The 19,186-nt window shown below is 46.1% G+C and overlaps 1 protein-coding gene and 1 pseudogene across 1 annotated transcript; both read left to right on the top strand.

Annotated features, from left to right (window-relative positions):
- Nucleotides 1-762: 762 nt before the first annotated feature.
- Nucleotides 763-13,039, top strand: SCD (stearoyl-CoA desaturase). The gene is made up of 6 exons (XM_004370032.3): nucleotides 763-870; nucleotides 1,393-1,675; nucleotides 5,528-5,658; nucleotides 7,540-7,745; nucleotides 9,273-9,505; nucleotides 12,682-13,039. The coding sequence occupies exons 1-6, from the start codon at nucleotides 844-846 to the stop codon at nucleotides 12,879-12,881; spliced, it is 1,080 nt and encodes a 359-aa protein (XP_004370089.1). The 5' UTR covers nucleotides 763-843; the 3' UTR covers nucleotides 12,882-13,039.
- An 854-nt stretch (nucleotides 13,040-13,893) lies between these two features.
- LOC101353613 (uncharacterized) lies at nucleotides 13,894-15,088 on the top strand (annotated as a pseudogene).
- Nucleotides 15,089-19,186: the final 4,098 nt, after the last annotated feature.

Below are 19,186 nucleotides of genomic sequence, written 5' to 3' on the forward strand. Positions count from 1 at the left end.
CCACGTCTCCCCTCCTGTGCCTCTCTGGAAACGAGAAGATTGGCTGGAATTGGAAGTAGTAGTCGCAACCGTGGCTTCCCCACTGTTTCCAGCGAAACTTTCCCAGCGTCCACCCACCCGTGGTACTCATGGGCCAGTCCTGAGCTTGTTCCCACCCCCCGACCCCCGGCCGGGTCTTCTCCCTCTTCCAGAAAGAAACCCCCCGAGCGCCTCCGAGGCCGCGGGGTGCCGGGCCAAGGCCCAGCGGCCCGAGGAAGAGAGGGAAAGGAGAAAGAGAGGGGAGGGGGAGCGAGGAGCTCGCGGCAGAGGGAACAGCAGATTGCGCCGAGCCAATGGCAATGGCAGGACGAGGTGGCACCAAATTCCCTTTGGCCAATGACGCGCCAGAGTTTACAGAGGCATCATTAGCATTTCCCCAGCGGCAGCGGCGGTGTCTGCAGCATCCCGGTAATACAGCCCTGGCCCCTGCACGCCTCGGCTTTCTGTCTCCTCCCCTCGCCAGTCCTCCGGCACCTCCACGCGGGGCAGCCTCGGCCAGCCGGCCACGCGCACTTTGGCCCTTGTTGGCAGCGAATAAAAGGGGTCTGAGGAAATACTGGAAATCGTCACCCACTGCCGGTTGTAGCCTTTAAATTCCAAGATTCGGGAGGTCTCGGCACTGCGGACCCGGCCCGGACACGGATCCAGCGCACGAGGAGCAGAGAAGGGCTCCGAGTGCAGTGCCGCACACCGCCGCGCAAAGAGCGGGATCCGGAACAGAAGTCCACCCTCTGTGCCGGCTGACCGGAACTCAGCTCCGCAGTCTCAGCCCTGGAAAAGTGATTCCAGCATCCGAGAGCCGACATGCCGGTCCACTTGCTGCAAGAAGAGGTGAGCTTCCAAGCAATAGCCCCCCAGCCCGCGGGTTCGCGGGCGCTGCTGGGACTTCTAGGTGACTGGTTGGTGGGAGAGAGAGTTGAGAGCTCCGAGGAGGACTTGCCACCTTTTGCGAACTGACTTTGTTCAGTTTATAGAGAAGGTGGATTGTAATAAGTAAACAGCTTTTGTTTCTTTAGCTTTAAAATGAAGAACAATCCAGTCGTGGCGGTACCTTTGTGAATGTCTGTGGGGACTTCCTTTGTATGTGTATAGGGGTGGGAGTCTTTTACTTCTCCTTATTGCCCCTTCACCTTGAGGTTTCTCCCCCCAGTCTATCTGCACAGTTCCTGGGAACTTTCCCCTCTTTCAGCTCCGGGTAAACCCCGCCCCCAGTTCGCCTGGGGAATGGGGCAGGGTTGATGCCGGTGCTCCACCATTCCCCTGCCTCTATTTGAGAGTGAAGTTGTCCCTCCTGCGTCCACGTGTAGTCTCCTGGTTCTCTCCTCCTGACTCTCTGCGTCCTCTCCCTTCCAGATGTCTAGCTCCTACACAACCACCACCACCATCACAGCGCCTCCCTCCAAAATGCTGCAGAATGAAGGAGGCAAGTTGGAGAAGACTTTGGTACACTTGGAGGAAGAAATCCGCCCGGAAATGAAAGATGATATCTATGACCCAACCTACAAGGATAAGGAGGGTCCAAGGCCCAAGACTGAGTATGTCTGGAGAAACATCATCCTTATGTTTTTGCTACATTTGGGAGCCCTGTATGGGATCATACTGTTTCCCACCGGCCAGTTCTACACCTGGCTCTGGGGTAAGCAGATGCCCTTGTCCTCCTCCTCCTGACCCAGTACCCCAGTTTTCTCACCACTGTCTTAATATGGTGGGATCTTACACAGAGCCAGGGCACCCGCTCCTTCTGTCGTTGTTTTCTCTTTGGTGGCCTGAGAGGCTAAGTGGGCTGGAACACAGCCTGGGGGGATTGGGATGCAGGAGTGTCAGTTCTGGGGCCCCTTTAACATGGGTGTTGTGGGGGAGCCCTGAGACCACCTGCGGGCTTTGAACTGAATAGACCTGTGCCAGAGAGGCAGCTTGCCCTGAAAGGCAATCTTCAGTTTGAGTCATTTGCATGGTTGCCTGTCTCAGCCCTGCCAGCCACAAGAGTCCCAGCCCCTACTGGAGAGGCATGGGAATATGGGACTAGACCAGTGGCTTCATGAACTAAGGCTGAAGAAATGTTTCATGCCCCACTCCCCATCTACCCTGCTCCAGCCCCTCTCTCTTAACCCCAGTGCTCCCTGACCCATACCCTCCTCCCTTGCCAGGGACAGCCAGGCACCCTGAGGCTGCTGCAATGAGACGGGAGCAGTTCCCAGTGTGTCCCTGACCTGCCCGGAGCTCACCTCTTTCAGGGATCCATCAGTGTGTGCTTTGCAGGCATTTCACCTCTGCCACCATAAGCCTGAGTTGGAAAGGGGAGAGCAGGCAGCTTCAGAGACCCAGGGCCCCCAAAATGCTACTTTCTGCCCTTCTTTCAGAGGAACAGTGAACCTGAGCACTCTCTCCAGAAAACAAGCTCCGCCGTTCCCAGAGCAGTCTCAGGTGTGGGGTGCTTGCTGGCAGCTGCACTCTTGGAGGGTGGTTATATAGAAGAACTGGAGAGCCAAGTTTTAGCTGTTTCCCCTGTGGCCTCTTAGCTTTCTAAAGGTGACGGGATTTGTTCACTGAAGTCCTCTAGGTGCCACAGATAGTGAAGTGAATACAACTTGGAAGAACGCTTTTTTCAGAAATCTCAATTTTTCTGGGTACAAAATGGGGCAATAGTACTTTTTGAGGATTAGGAAGGTACTGTTTCTTAGGTTACAGGTGTGTTATTGCTGAATAAGAGCAGACCAGGTACAGGAAATCAGATCATCTGCAGACCAGGAAGGGCTCTTAAATTTGTGAGGGGAGGGGGACATCTGTTCTCTAGCCCCTCTGAGAACCTAGTCAGTTGTAGCATGGGGAATCAACAGCAGGGATAAGGACTTCCCAGAGAGACTGTGGACTCCTCTTTCTTCCCCTTTTCCCAAAGAAGGGCATCTTCACAAGTAGCTTTGTCACCTACAGGCGCTTTCCAACCTTAGGACTCCACTCAGTACCATCTCTGTAGGCCTCAGGGAGTCCCGTGTAGCCAGACTGCCTCTGCTTGGTCCTCATCCTCGGCTGCTAGAGCAGGGAGCGGAACGCTATCCCAAAGCCAGGGCTGTGCCCGCTGCCTTTTTGGAGCCCCACCTATGGGTGTGTGCTGTGCCTTTGGATAGAGAGACATGGCACACAGAGACTGGATGGTGACTTGAGTGGGGCTTCTAGTGACTGGGCTTCAGCAAGACCTTTTTTCCTTTCCCCAGGCCCTTTGGTAGGTAACTTAGCTGATGGAATGAACATCTTGTAATGGGGATTTTGGATGAAAGGGGCCAGAGGTTTCATCTTCTCTTCCTACCCACAGAGTAGAGGAGCTTGGCTTCGCCTTGTCTTGCCTTATCTGCGTGCCTTGTGTCCCTTTTATTCTGGAGCCTCTCAGAAGGGCCTTAGAGTAGGGCTGAAGAGACATCTCTGGCAACCCTGAGGGCCAAGGGGCTAAACCTCTGTAGTCCCTTTCTTAGGGCCAAAGCTATGAGATTTTGCTTAACCATCAATGAGAGAAGGAATGCATCTCCAACTGATTTACGCTCCTCTGTTTGATAGGCAGAAAGAGCCCTGGTGGTGCAGTGGTTAAGTGTTCAACTGCTAACCAAAAGGTCAGCAGTTCAGACCTGCCAGCTGCTCTGCAGGAGAAAGATGTGGCAGTCTGCTCCTGTAAAGATTTACAGCTTTAGAAACCCTAATGGGGGCAGTTCTACTCTGTCCTGTAGGGTCATTATGAGTCTCTATCAACTCAGTGGCAATGGGTTTGGTTTTTTGGGTTTATTTGATAGGCTCAGAGGTGTTAACAGAAAAAGGCACTAGAGTGCCTGGGTTCTTTTCCCAACTCCCCTACTAATACTGGGATCTCATGTGCTTTCTGAGCTGAGTGCTTCTGCTTTAATGCCCATTTTTCTACCTCCTTGGTCACTGTGGGGGGGGGCTCTGGCTCAACTGTTGTTTTTCCAGGTCCCAAGGCATATATTTGTGTAACTGGGAAGTTATCACTACCTGGTTTGAGGACAAGAAATCACCTGGGTCCTTAATCCCAGCTCAGAGGGAGTATGGATAAAACTGTCATTGGGATAGACTCTGGCTGTATGACTCTCCTCAGGATCCTGTAGGAGGACCAGGATAGGATGGAGGAAGGTAGGATAGAGGAGAGAAGGGGGCTGTTCAGGAAGCTGGTGTCTGTGGCTGCAGAAGGACACGGGACAATTTGTTACAATGTGTGGTGTCTCCAACTGCAACTAAATGCTGTGGCCACTGAGGGCCCATTGTTTCTAGCTGTTTCCCTAGGAATGAAACATTGTCAATAGTCACTGCTATTAATCTCGCCTGCTCTACCAAGGCCTCAGCCCCTGCCTTCTAGAGCTACTAAACAGGAAGATGGATACCCCAGCAACCCACTTCCCAGTTAGAGATTATACCTGGCACCCCCTGAGCCTCCGGGAAGATGGGGCTGTACAATGTTAGGGTGCCCCATTGACAGCTTTGAGTACATCTCGCCAGTGTCTAGAAAGAGCCTTGTCCAGAGGAATACGAGCTGACAGAGGGATGTTGCAGAGAGACACAGGAACTGTGTACATATCTTGGGAGGTGTAACAAAAACATGAACTGCTTGTTGACAGGAAACCTAGATTCAAACCATGGCTCCATTTCTCAATAGCCATGGGACCGCAGATAAACATTTCATCTCTCTGAGCATCTATTTCTTCAACTGCAAAGTAAGGATATTAATACTACTAACCTATTCAAGGTATCCAATGAATTTAATTAGAGTATGAAAATTATTGGTAAAGCTTAAGACACTGCAGATACGACTTATGTACAGGGCTGATTTTTCCCTAGTGTGGCCATACTGCCTGCTAAAAATTTAAATGCTTTTGTACCAGTTGGTAAATAGTCATAGTTCTGAGTCCCCTGAGTGCCTCCTACCATACAGGCCCTCCCCTAGGACCTACCAACCACCCACAACTCAGCAATTAGTAATGCCTGGCCCAGTAGAGAGCCTCCAGTGCCCTGACTGGTCAGTGCCCAAGCCACACTGGCTATTAAAATTTTAATATCACCCTTGCTTATGGATCCTAAGCTCTGCAGGAGTAGCTTGTGGTTCTTAAAACCTTGGAGAAGGTTAGTGGAAGGTCAAAGGAGGTAGGACAGATGATAAGTGTCCCACCAGACTCAGAATGACAAACGGCTGCATAATGAGAACCCCATTCTCTCCCCTGCCTTCCTAAAGTTCCTGGGACTGCTGTACTACTCCTTATCTCAATTCCTAGGCTGAGAGGATGGGGGTGGAGGGGGTGGTGATGGTGGTATATTTTAAGTGGTAAAATCTGAGAGACCAAGATATCCCTAGAGTTCAAGGCAAAGCAGGTCCTCACCTGAAGCCTAAAGAAGACAGACTCTAGCATCAGGGGAATGAATATCCTGTGATGGGCTTTCCCAGGTGGAACTCACTCCAGTTAGTGACAACACCCCCACTGTCTTCTCTTGGCAGTGTTTTTCTACTATATGATGAGTGCCCTGGGCATAACAGCAGGAGCTCATCGCCTGTGGAGCCACCGAACTTACAAAGCTCGGCTGCCTCTGCGTGTCTTCCTGATCATTTGCAACACGATGGCGTTCCAGGTAAGAAGCCTGCTCAGCTCAGCTTTCCTTTCTCGACTCTATTGATGATCTTTAGGGGCAGAACAGAGGGGATGGTGCCTGGAGAGGAGCAACACCTGGGCAGCCATTTCACTTTTTTCCCTCTCTCCTTGTAGTCATCTCAAGTGCAAACTCGGTCCTTAAGTCCATAAAGCACAGGAAAAGAGAAATAGGAGTGTCTCAGTCATCTAGTGCTGCTATAACAGAAATACCACAAGTGGATGGATTTAGCAAAGAGAAATTTATTCTCTCACAGTCCAGTAGGCTACAAGTCCAAATTCAGGGCGTCAGCTCCAGGGGAACACTTTCTTTCTCAGCTCTGGAGGAAAGTCCGTGTCATCAATCTTCCTTTGGTCTGGGAGCGACTCTGTGCAGGAACCTCAGGTCCAAAGGACACGCTCTGCTCCCGGCATGCTTTCTTGGTGGTGTGAGGTTCCCATGTGTCTCTGCTCATTTCTATCTTTTATATCTCAAAAGAGATTGCATTAAGCCACTATCTAATCTTGTAAACCTCATCAGTATAACCTCATCACAGTGATAGAATTTACAATACATAAGGAGATCACATATAATCTTATCATAGTGATAGAGTTTACAACACATAAGGAAATCACATCAGATTACACAATCATACAATATTGGAAATCATGACCCAGCCAAGCTGACAGATATTTCTGGGGGACACAATTCAATCCATGACAAGGAGGTAAACAGGAAATACTCTGTAGACATAGGATTTTTTTTGAATATGTGGTCCCTGTGTTATCACACAGTCTGGCTGTTGTGGTCCTTCTTCATAAGGGGCCGCAATGCATAAGCCAGGGACTGAGCCCAGCTTTCTCTGCCCTGACTCCCTGGGCAGATATTGGATAATAAGTGACTATTCTAGGGGAATATTTTAGGACCTCACCACAGTGGGATTAAACTTTGTGTTTCACAGATTTACAAACTCTGTTGTTTCTAGATAATACTTTTATAGCACTGTGTGCCCAGCATTGTTCTAAGCACTTGGCATAGAATACCTCATTAAATCTTCACAACAGTTTTAAGAGGGAGATACTGTTATTATCATCCTCATTTTACAGATGAGGAAACTGAGTCACTGAGAGGTCAGAAGACCAATTTTGGTCCTATCCTGGGCTGTTCGGCTGGCTGAGTCAAGTGTTGAGGAGAAAGTTTTATAGCAAAGATAGAATGAAGGGAATTTGGGAAAGGGGATTCTCATAAGATAGCTATTAAGTGGTAGCAATGGGCAAAGGATAGCATGTGGTGTGGGGCTTAGCTTGGAGCAAGAGATGAAAAAAAGGAAACCAATCCTCTTCACCATGCATATCCCAGGTACTTCCCACAGCTGCATAATATCTCTGATGTAGCATATCATACCTTAAAGGTTCCTGACAGTGTCCCTGTGAGGCAAAAGGAAGAAATGGAAGATACTGGCACATTCTTTAAGAGATAAGAGTCCCAGAGAAACCCGCAGGTCATTTGGAAATGGGTCATGATCTTGACTTACATGCCCGGCCTTGTTAGTGGGTTATATGAGCAGTCTCTTGCCAAGGACATCAGAATGGAGCTCTCTGCAGCCTCATCCCTCAACCTTAGAACTATCTGAGCTCTGTATGATCTCCAATCCAACCACCATAGAATCTTCAAGAAGCAGCCAGTCCTATCCATGTAGTCTGGAGACTTTTAAGTTGCTTCTCCCCTTCAGTACCAAGTTGGGAGAAGAGGAGACAACTCCATGGCTCCCTCCTTTGGAGGCCAGACTCCTGGGTATTTGGAGCAGTTGGGCTGAGAGCCGTGGGAATTCCCCTAAGAGGGTGTCTGCCCTCAAGCCTACATTTCTCTTCTCTGTCCCTCCAGAACGATGTTTATGAATGGGCCCGAGACCACCGTGCCCACCACAAGTTTTCTGAAACGGATGCTGATCCTCACAATTCCCGACGTGGCTTTTTCTTCTCTCACGTGGGTTGGCTGCTTGTGCGCAAACACCCAGCTGTCAAAGAGAAGGGCAGTTTGCTGGACTTGTCTGACCTAAAAGCTGAGAAGGTGGTGATGTTCCAGAGGAAGTGAGTGAAGTGATTACGGAGCTGGGGATATGGCCTGAGCACCTGGCGTTTGGGAGCCCCCCTTTTCTCCTAGGATTTATGAAACATAAGCTGAGAAATTACTGGGTTTGCATGTATAAAATCATAATTGAAAACTCCAACTTTTAATGTTCCACAGGCTTACAGCCATAGACTTGCTCTGTTCCTTTCTCTCTGAGCTATCTTAATTAAATCAATTAAATTCAACAAATGTTTATTGACCTTGAACAGCCATGGATACAAAGATGAATATGGCATAGACTTTACCCTCAAGGAGTCTGTAGACTGTTGAGGTGTGAGAGGATAAACCAAGTACCCGAAGAACCATGATACAAGGTAGAATATACTCTGTACCAGGAGAGGCACAAAGGGGAGGAGTGAGAAACATCAGGGAAGGATTTTTGAGAAGAGTAGCACTGGATCAAGTCTGCTGGATGGGTAGGGATTTTGATAGTTCGGGGGTAGCATGGGGGGGCAGGCAGTGCAAACAGAACATACTGAACTAATGCATGAAGCATGTTTCAGGGATAGTCCTTTTGCTTGAAGTATAGGGTGTGGTAAGAAATAAGACTGGAAAGAGAGGCTGATGCCATTCTTGTAGGATTTTCTTTTTTTTTTTTAATCCAGGATTTAATTCAATAGGCAATAGGAAGCTATTTATAGTTTTTTTTGAGCAGGAATGTGACATAGTCAAAAATGTGCTTTAGAAAGTTCACTCCGAGAACAGGTGAAAGGAGCCACTGAGCCAAAGAGATGAGAGGCAGGAATACAAATTAGGAAGTAACTACAAGTTAACAGGTAATGAGGAGCCATGCCAGGGATGAAGTGGTAGGAATGGAAAGGGGTTGGATGCTTGGGACATAAAAGTGTAAGACTTGACTGCTGAAGGGAAGTAGGAAGTCAATTCTCTTAGAATGTCAATGGCCTGGTCTACATATGAGAGAAGAATCGGACAGGGCCTCCAGAGGGACAGAGATCTACAAGCGGTCAAGGATACTTAGTGTGCCTCTCTGAGGAAAAGAAGAGCAAAGGATTAGAGGGTAGCTAGCAGGAAATAGGAGGCACGACACTAAACACAGACTCTGTAAAAGAGCGCTGATGGGCAAGAGAAAGGAGCCCAAAAGCAGAATGGAAAACCAGCCTGGGAAGGAGAGCTCAGTTTATTAGTTTTAAATTTGGACCTCACCTATTTTACCAGTGTGGCATTATGCTGTAGTAAAAAAGAGCAATGGATTTAGAGTCAGAAGAGGAATATTCCAATCCTTGCTCCACTAGTTCCTAGTGGTATGATCCTAGAAAGTCACTTAACCCCTCCCCGTGACCTCATCCAAAAAGTGAGAGAATAACAAGACATTCTCAAAAGATTTCCCACCCGTCCCCTCTTGCTCTGTTTTCTGACACACTACTCATGTAGGAGGAAACAGAAAGGCCAGCCCAATGATTGTGGGAAATCCAGGTAGGTCTGAGAGTCTTCTCTCCGCTGACTTAATGTACTATCTCTCCATGTAGATACTACAAACCCGCTATCCTGTTGATGTGCTTCATCGTGCCCACCCTTGTGCCATGGTATTTCTGGGGTGAAACTTTTCAACACAGCTTGTTTCTTGCCACTCTCCTGCGTTACACCATGGTGCTCAATGTCACCTGGCTGGTGAACAGTGCTGCCCACCTCTACGGCTATCGCCCTTATGATAAGAACATTAGCCCCCGAGAGAATATCCTGGTTTCATTGGGAGCTGTAGGTAAGTCAGCAGTCCACAGCAAGACCAGATCTAGTTGGTCTGTTGATTAGAGAAACCAAGTTAGCCTTTTTGTATATTTTCATCTCTCAGTTTTTCCACTATAAAGCTGTTAGCTGCTGTAGAGTTAGCCCGACTCGTGGCGACCCGCACACGATAGAATGAAATGCTGCCTGGTCCTGAGCCATCGCCATGATCGACTGTGAGTCGGACAGTTGTGATCCATAGGGTTTTTGTGGGCTGATTTTCGGGGCCAATATATCAGAAAACCTTTATGAGAATCAGGCAAAAAGTCTTATATACAGAGGAAGGGATAAAAAAATGACAATTCCTTTGATTCCAGGTTCCAAAACAATCTCCAGGTACTATGTATAAGTCCCTTGGAGTTTTCCATTTTCCAGTCACCTCTGGGCTGGACTATAACCTTGCCTGAGGCAGGGAATGCATAAATGGAACAATAGGGGCATCTGGCTGGCCTGTAGGCCTCCTGTTTTATATTTAAACATGCTGTAAAAAATGTTGAATAAATAATTACAGCTTAGTTCAATAAACTTTTCTTTTTTATCTCTCCACTATATCCAGACAAGTCATATCATTGCTCATTGTGCCAACACGAAGGGCATCAGGGCAACTGTTGGTGGCCTTTACCACCACCACCTACCACTCTTGTCTTGTCCTTTTTCTCTCTCTTCTACTTTTATTCTGTGCCAGGGACACCCCCTCCCCTAACATGGCTAACGAATCCCGCTAGGAAACAGTTCGACCACAAGTTCCTGCTCCTTGATCTAATTTATGAACTTATTTCTCTTTTTAATTCCAGTCTCAACTGCCAGCCAGGGTCTAAGACAACAGGGCTCTACCTTCCATCTCCATTTTCTGTCTATTACTCTGTCCAGCTGAATTATGTACCCTGACGAAGGCCTCTAATTCATTTTCCTTAAGCAGACCAGTGGGCTCCTCTTCCTCACCAGTGATCAGTGCTACTGGCCATCCAATATTCCCTAGGCACCACCCCGTTCCACATATTTATGCACACCATGGCCTAACACATTTTTTCTGTGTTGAAAATCTTCCTTCATGTTCTCAACACTGACCATCTTTACTCTCTTGACTAAAGGCATTTTTTCCTATCTCTTGCTTTGAACCATGTTTGAAATAAATTACCTAGGCTGTACAAGTCTGAGATTTTCATAGAAACGGGATTTGCTGGAATGAAGATTTGTCCAGTGTTGCAAAGGAGTCTATAATGAGCTTCCCCAGCTCTAGCCTCTCCATAACTACCAGTTGCCTCTTACTTTGTTTCAGTTATCATTCAAGTCTCCATACCTGCCGTCCTAGTAACTGCTCTCCTCCCTTATCACCTCACCCTTCGTTCCCCTCCAGCTCTGTTTCCTGACATGCTAATCTTTTTTGCGTTTTCCCCCACAGTCACATGCTCTTCTTCTCTCTGCCAAAGCTTACCTCCTCCCTTGAGCCTTTCTTGGGCTGTCTCTTGCTGCCCCAATTGCAAAGCTTTGTTCTTCTAGCATCTTCTGGCCCTCCTTTTTTTTTTTTTTTCTCCCTTATCTTTGTGTGCCTCTGATTCAGTTTTAAATCTGGTAAGTTTAGGCCTGTTTAGTGGTAATACAGAGCCTAGCTGGAAAACCATTTATGGAAATTGGTAATACTCTCTGGTATCTTTAGCCTTGGGCTTAACCCACCCTCATACTCAGTTCACACTGTGGATAATCAGATGTCACAGAGGGAATATATGCCTTGTAATGTACTGGATGGAAACCCTGGTGGCTTAGTGGTTAAGAGTTAGGCTGCTAACCAAAAGGTCAGCAGTTTAAATCCACCAGGTGCTCCTTGGAACCTCTACGGGGCAGTTCTACTCTGTCCTGTAGGGTTGCTATGGATCGGGATTGACTCGATGACAATGGGGGTTTAATGTACTCGATGAGGAGCCCTGGTTGCACAGTGGTTAAGTGCTTGGTTGCAAACCAAAAGATTGGCGGTCGGAACCCACCAGCTGCTCTGCCGGAAAAAGATGTGGCGAGTCTGCTTCCGTAAAGTTTTACAGCCTTGAAAACCCTACGGGGCAGTTCTGCTTTGTACTACTAGGGTCGCTATGAGTCAGAATTTGATTTGATGGCAATAGGTTTGGTTTGACGTCCTGAGTGGTGTCATTTACTTTGCAGGACTTCCTTCACTTGCTTATTATTAATATCATTACTACTCTACCTGGGGTACTTTTTTCTTCAAAGGGTCCAACAAGCTCTTTTATTAGCCATTCTTTATTCCTGGCCTGTGATAAAGGTCAGTATTGTTGAATGAGGTTAGAAAGAAGAATCTTACCAAGGTTGGCAAACTCTTTGTAGAGTTTCCAAAGCTTTGCCCATTACAGAAATTATCCTGAATCCAGAATTTCATTGTTTTCCTCCATCCAGCAAAATGAACTGCCTATTCCAATAGTTCGTAGAATCCCAGGGGTTAGAGGGAACATATAACCATTTTGACTCTTCCCTCAGAAAGCTTCTGCCTTGTCAGCATCACTCATTCATCAGAGTCAAAGCTCAAAGAATTAGGAACTAGAGCAGCCCGCTCTGAACCAGCAGTGGCTGAGGAAACTCAGGCCCCTGGGCTGGGCCTCCTTTCTTCTGGCTTTGCGCTATTGCCACATGTTGTGTTGGTACCTCCAGCCCTCAGGGGTAATAATATAAGGACAGTGGGGGAAAGGTGTGCTCCTTTGCTCACCTTTGTGAGAAACACAGCAGAAGTTCTTCATTCTGAACTGTCTCCACTCCCCACCCTAACACATGCCCATATACACAGAGCCCTCAGGGTCCCAGACCAATACTTAGCGAAGCTCTGGAATTTCCCAGTCTAAAATCTGTTCGAAACAATGACAGTTTCTCTCCAGCCATTTTGCAATCTCTTGAGAGAAACTACCAGTCCTCCTCCTACAAAGGCTCCCGGATAGCCATGGTTTCCCAGATCCAGTGTTTCTCCAAACATTTCTTTTGATGTGTATGAGGAGATCTATCTGGTTTAGAGTAGAAAAGGCTGCAAGCACTCATTCATTCAACAACAGAGCTTCCACCAGGTTTGAGGTACTCTGCTAGGTAACAGGTGTGCAAAGATCTGGAAGACAGCAGTCTTCAGTAGAGCTCCATAACTTCTCTTTGCTTTTGTTCCAGGTGAGGGCTTCCACAACTACCACCACTCCTTTCCCTACGACTACTCCACCAGCGAGTACCGTTGGCACGTCAACTTCACCACCTTCTTCATCGACTGCATGGCTGCCCTCGGTCTGGCTTATGACCGGAAGAAAGTGTCCAAGGCTGCCATCCAGGCCAGGATTAAGAGAACTGGAGATGGAAGCTACAAGAGTGGCTGAGTTTGAGTTCCTCAGGTTCTTTTTCAAAAGCCAGTGGGGCAGAGGTTTAATGTTCTGTTTATTAACTACTGAATAATGCTAACAGGATGCTAAAGATGATGACATTAACCTATTCCAGTACAGTATTCTTTTAAAAATGCAAAAGTATTGAAAGCCAACAACTCTGCCTTTATGATGCTAAGCTGATATTCTTATTTCTTCTCTTACCTTCTAGTTCCATTGTCCCTCTCTTTGCTTTGTTCCTATCACCTTCCTTTCTCTTCCCCCTCATTGCCTCCCAGGCAAGCAGCTGGTCAGTCTTTGGTGGATGTCAAATTTCCAAAGCCTAGACAACCTTTCTGTAGTGTAACACTAGTGGCCTTTGCCCCAGATAACTCTCTTTCCTTGAGCTGTCAGGGGAGGTGGCTCAAGCTAGAAATACAGCAAAATTTTCTGAGAATGCCCCTGTTGATTATCTTCAGCTCACGCTTTTGCTAGTTGGAATAGAAAATTATTTGGCACAAGGCTTTTCTAAGCAGGTAGATTGTCAGGAGAGAGAGTGAGCATGCATAGCATGATCAGTAAATAAGGATGGGAGTAGGGTGAGAAACAAGGCAAGAGGAAGCTCCTGCCACGCTCATATCTATAACTGCCTATCTAGTGAGGACTTCAAGCGCCACCACATAGCATGCTTCCTTTCTCTCCTGACTCTGAATAGGGAATGGCCACGGAGCTTGGCAATGCTAGAACACAAAACCAAATGTCAAGGTTTCAATATTGTTTAGGCTGGGGATAATGAAGAAGCATTTGATTTGCAATAAAATTGGTCTCTGTTGGGGAAGGTGTTTTTTTTTTTTTCTTTTCTTTTCTTTTCTTACATAACAGGGAGATTTCTTATTTCATATAACAAGAAGTCTTGAGGTTGAATGTCTCCAGAATTAGCGAGTCTGGCAGCTCACAGAATCATCAAAGTTCTTTCATCTTTCTGCTCTGCCATCTCAGAATATTGGTCAGCTCTTCTCATAGTTTCGAGATGGCTGCAGCATTTCCAGACATCCGAACAAAGGGTTTTAGGAGGTGGAGTTGGGTCCAACATTTTATATACAAATATATACACTTTGCTTGGAACGCTAAAATATTTCACTTAGAGGGATCCCTGAAAGAGGGATGCTTAACGAAACTTTGAAGGAGTTGTCTATTTCCCCCTTGCTGCTGGGCAGAGGATGGAGGGTTTAAGGGGCAGAGTGTATAGGCAGTTCCTGAGAGATAACTTTACAAAGGAAAGCCTCTAAGAACACATTGCCAGGGGATTCAGAAGGTTACTGACTATGCTGTTGGGCGTCCTGATTTGAAAAATGGTTATACGAGCAAATAAAATCCATTAATTTGATTTCTCCTTGGAATGGGTAAAACTTTCTCCCCAGTGTCACCCCCTTTTGCTCATTCCTTGCTCTGTTAACATCTAGCCTAGTGTATAGAACTGCCTGGGGGACGAGGCAGGAATCCCTCTGATTCTTGATTCCTGGCTTTTCCCTTTCTGTCCCTTGTCCTACCGGTTCTTTCTCTTCCCTGACACTGCCTTCTTTCTGTGGACAGGCAGCTTCCTTTGTGTTGATCCAGAGGTAGTGATGGCTCTTGCTGTCCAGGCAGTTCCCTCTCCTGCAGACAGAAATGCTCAGGGTCACTGAACCACTGTTTCTCTGTATATAAAGTAGCTAGCTGCTACTTTCATTTGGCCTCCAGAGTGTCTCCACCTTACATCCCTGCATTCCCCTGCCATGCTGATGACTCAAGACAAGGCTGGCAAACTGTACTAGAAACATCCTTAGCTCAGAGAGGCTCTCTCATGAGACACAACCAAGCCAAATGCCCGTGCTGTGCCAGTGAGCCAGCCACAGAGGAAAAGAGGGTTTGTTTTCTGTCTCCTGTGTCTGGGTCAGAACCAGAGAGCAGGTTGGATGCCCCCTGCTTGCTCAGCAAGTCTGCCCAGTCTGAGTCAGTGCCCCCAGCTGACAGTGCAATGCTTGTGGAAGTAGAAGGGAGCCTCGTCTTCACTGGGGATATGCAAGAAGCAAAGGCAAGTTCCAAAGTGCCTTACTTCGAAAGGAGGCCCTGTTCCCTCGAACCAAGGTGTACTGTAAAGCTTTCACGGGGACTTGGGATCTGATATCATGAAATTTGCTGAACAGACTCTTAAGCAAACCAGCATTCCCCACAACACAGCCTAGGGCAGACAATAGCATAGAAGATGTATGAAACTAACAAAACTTTGGAACACTCCTGTCCCTGTACCTCAGTAGTTAACGCAGAAACTTGACTTTTTACTCTAAGATTGCAATTGTACAACACCAAATACTCTGCCTACTGTTAAGCCCCGATGGTGGAAGAGAAGACAGCCTTTCTTCTTGCATTAATTGAATAGAGGCTACAGGGGGTTAGTCTACACTACCGGCATCCTTCTCTTTTGAGCTGATCATCTCAATAGGAAAAAACTGAATGGAAGATCACTAGTTTATATCTGCTAGCCTATGTGCACCTACCCCTTGGAAATCTATTGGGTGGTTTCAATTCCACAGATCATCAGGTGCCTGCTTTAGAGTATAAGAAAAATAAAAACAACTTTCTCTTCTAATTGTGTTCCATGGATCTGATCCATACCATAACCCTACACAAGGCTGGACTGAGTTCCTCAGGCTGAGGGGCCCAGTGTATATGGGGGTGTGTAGGTGGGTGTGTATCTGCTGAGCAAGGAACACTTTTTTCAAGATTCTAAAAGGTCAATTCAAGTAACACATTAATGATCCAGAAACTCAGATCTGATCAAGAGTCTGAATTTCTAACAGTCCTTGCTTTGTGGGTATGCTAACAACTTATTTGGGTGCCTTACATCTTTTCTAATCAGTGTTGCATATGAGCCTGCCCTCTGCTCCTCCCCCTTACTTCCTCTGTGGAGGACCTTTGCACCTGACAGCCTACAGAAGTAGCTGGTGGAAGAAGGGGCCTGCCTGGAGAATTTTCAGTACAGCTATTTGCAGGATTCCCTTCCGGGCTTCATTCTGGAAACTTTTCTTAGGGCTGTTCTATTGAGTGCCCACATTTGATAGAGGGTGGAAGTAATTTGAATGTATTTGATTTATAATTTTTTAGATTAAAAGACGGCTGTAGCATTTAAAATGAAAAATTTTCTCCTTGGTTTGCTAGTATCCTGAGAGTATCCTCTGCAAGTGTAACTCGAATGGGTCAGCGTGAGAGGTTGAAGAAATCAATGTGGCAATGTTATGCTGGTAGTTAAGGCCAGGACCTCTCCTACCACTGTGCCACTGACTTCCTATGTGACCCTGGGCAAGTCACTTAACTACAATGTGCCTCAGTTTTCCTTCTGTTAAAATGGGGATAATAATACTGACCTACCTCAAAGGGCAGTTTTGAGGAATGACTAATGCTTTTTATAAAGCATTTTGGGATCTTTTAGCAGAGGAATTCTCTTAAGTCCTGAGTATTTTTATAGCAGCAGTATCCACCATGAACTTAACATGTCCATGTCCTGAATGGTATCATTAGTCTCTGGTTTTCTCCAAGGGACTGAATGAGTGGATGACTAGCCAGACAAAGTTTGAGAGTGCATAAACTCATTGCTATGGAAACATACACAAGAAACCTTTCCTTGACTGGATGGGATTTTTCCTTTTTTATGTGGGATAGTAGTTATTTGTGACCTAAGATAATTTTGGAATAATTTCTATTAATATCAACTCTGAAGCTAGTTGTACTGATCTGAGATTGTGTTTGTTCATAATAAAAGTGAAGTGAATCTGATTGCACTGTGTCTGGGAGTTTTTCTGGCTGAGATTCAAAGTCCCCTGCTCCTCCTGGGATTTATCTCCGAGGTCAGGTACCCTATCTATGACCTGTACCTTTAAAAGTAAAAAAGAAGTAGAAGCTATGACAGTTGACTCATATCCCAGTAACCTGCCCTGCCCTGCCCTGACTAAGGGTTACTTTAGGTTAAATTCTGGGCCTCAGCAGCGGGAAGCCAGGAGTGTCTAAATCAAACACATTAACACCAGCTGGCACCTCTGCCCTGGGGAAATGCCAGGGCTCTCCAGTGTCACGTGGTCACATGGACTCAAGATAGAGATACCAAGAAAGGGAAAGAATATTTTGAGAATCACTCTCCGGGAAAGCACTTCTTCACCTGCAACTCAGGCTGGGCAGTCCAGTTCATTCCTTCCTGTTTCTGAAATGTAGTTGCCCCCAGGGACTAAAATGACTTTCTGGGAATGTTGATCCTCCACAGCAGAAAAAAGGGGAATACAATCCAAGGGAAGGTTTATAATTCCTAGAGTAAAAAGGGCTTCATGATCCACCTCCATAAAGTGGAAAAGACTTTCTCTTTTACTACTCATCTGAGAGTCCTCATGTAAAAAAGAGAAAGGCAGACTTTCTGCAGTTTGAGGAAGCTGCATATTTCCAGCAGGAGCCACCTTGACCAATACCTAGACTTCTAAGACCTCCCAGAACCAGCTCTGCCGGTTCACCTTACTTTCTAATCTAAGGTTGTCCTCCCCTTGGACAAAAATCAGGACTCTTCTCAGTAATTCTGAATATCCAGAAATCAAAGTCTGTATTCACTGAAGCTTTGCCAGACCTTAATAACTTAAATTAATGGTGTTTTCTTCAATATTTAATATCTGACTTTCCACCGTTAGCCTCTTTCCCTCTTTATTTTGTTTAAAGTGTTCAGACCAAATATTTTTTCATTTGTTCTATATCTGCACTGTTCCTTCCAAGTCTGTGCTTTGTTTCCCATTAACCGGCATCCAGTTTAAACTGTTTATCCTCACAATGTTCTCTGCTACTTTCTTTTCATTTCCTATTTCACACTTGGCTGTCCTCACTCTGATTAAACATACCTCTAAGCCTCCTCCAGGTACTCTCTATTATTTTGTATACTTGTTACTTCATCCTGTGGGAGAAAGATGTGGCAGTCTGCGTCCATAAAGATTACAGCCTTGAAAACCCTATGGAGCAGTTCTACTCTGTCCTATAGGGTCGCTATGAGTCAAAATTAACTTGACGGCAATGGGTTTGGATTTTTTGCTACTTCATCCTGGGACTCTTTTCTTATTCCTATTTGCAAAAGTTCCAAAAAGGAAAAGGGCAGGGGAGAGATCTTCGACCTAGAAAAGAACTGATTAATATGTCCAGCTGAATTCAAGACTGAGAGGGAAAGGGAATAAATTAATGAGCTTACCTATAAGCACGAGTTATAAAATAAGAGCTGATAGAGGAAAAGTAATGAACTGTTTTTGATATGTTTAGTATGGGAGGGTATAAAGAGATTAAGGTCCTGTTTAGGGATCCAGATTTAACCATTAGGACAACTCAGTCAGTTGGCATACTATAGTTCACAAAGTTCGTGTTCTGCATCCTAGTGAAGTGAGTAGCATTTGGGATCTTAAAAGCTTGCAAGTGGCCCTCTAAGATACAACTACTAGTCTCTACTTGTCAGGAGCAAAAGAGTAAGAAGTTATCCAAAATCTCAGAGAAGAAACAAGTCTACAAGGCTGATAGCCTACACAAGCCAGGGTGTCATTTACTCTGAGACCAAAAGAACTACTCTGAGACCAAAAGAACCTGGCTGCCACCACTGACCATTCTCACCAGGGTCACAATAGATGGTCCTGGATAGAATGGGAGAAAAATGTAGAAGAAAACTAAATTCTTTAAAAAGGCCAGACACCTGGGGTCCCTATGCTGAGAACCTCCTAGACCCAGGGGAAGATTGATGCCAAGACACATGGAGATCTCCAAGGAATGCCGGGCCCACAGATGTTGAAAGGAGACACGGACCTTCCCCCAGAGCCAAAAGAGAAAGCCTTCCCCTAGAGCTGGCACCCTGAATTCAGACTTCTAACCTCCTAAACTGTGAGAAAATAAATTCGTTAAAGCCAAAAAAAGTAAAAAGATTACAGCCTAGGAATGAATCCCTGTGGGGCAGTTCTATCTACTCTGTCATACAGGGTCACTATGAGTTGGAATTGACTTGATGGTACACAACGATGACAATATCTATTAAAATTCTAAATATGCATATTTGAAAAAAAAAAAAAAGAAAGGCCAGACTAACTGGACCAGTTGAGACCAGAGGACTCCCTAACTGATGCCCTGGGACACTTTTTAAACCTGGAACCAAAACTATCCCCTGAAATTACCTTTTAGCAAAATAGCAGAATGGCACGCAAAATAAAGGATATTACCTGTAAGAACGGTGCTCTACTGAAAAACCATCTGTAGGAGACCAAAAGGTCAACATTTACTCTAAA

Source organism: Trichechus manatus, unplaced genomic scaffold (assembly GCF_000243295.1).
Source record: "Trichechus manatus latirostris isolate Lorelei unplaced genomic scaffold, TriManLat1.0 scaffold00007, whole genome shotgun sequence".
In the NCBI taxonomy this organism is placed as follows: domain Eukaryota; kingdom Metazoa; phylum Chordata; class Mammalia; order Sirenia; family Trichechidae; genus Trichechus; species Trichechus manatus.

Excerpts from the sequence above, each read along its gene's own strand:
- SCD (XM_004370032.3), top strand. The coding sequence starts at position 844 with ATGCCGGTCCACTTGCTGCAAGAAGAG. Across the intron at positions 871-1,392 it reads TCCACTTGCTGCAAGAAGAG|ATGTCTAGCTCCTACACAAC; the intron begins GTGAGCTTCCAA and ends TCTCCCTTCCAG. Across the intron at positions 1,676-5,527 it reads GTTCTACACCTGGCTCTGGG|TGTTTTTCTACTATATGATG; the intron begins GTAAGCAGATGC and ends TTCTCTTGGCAG.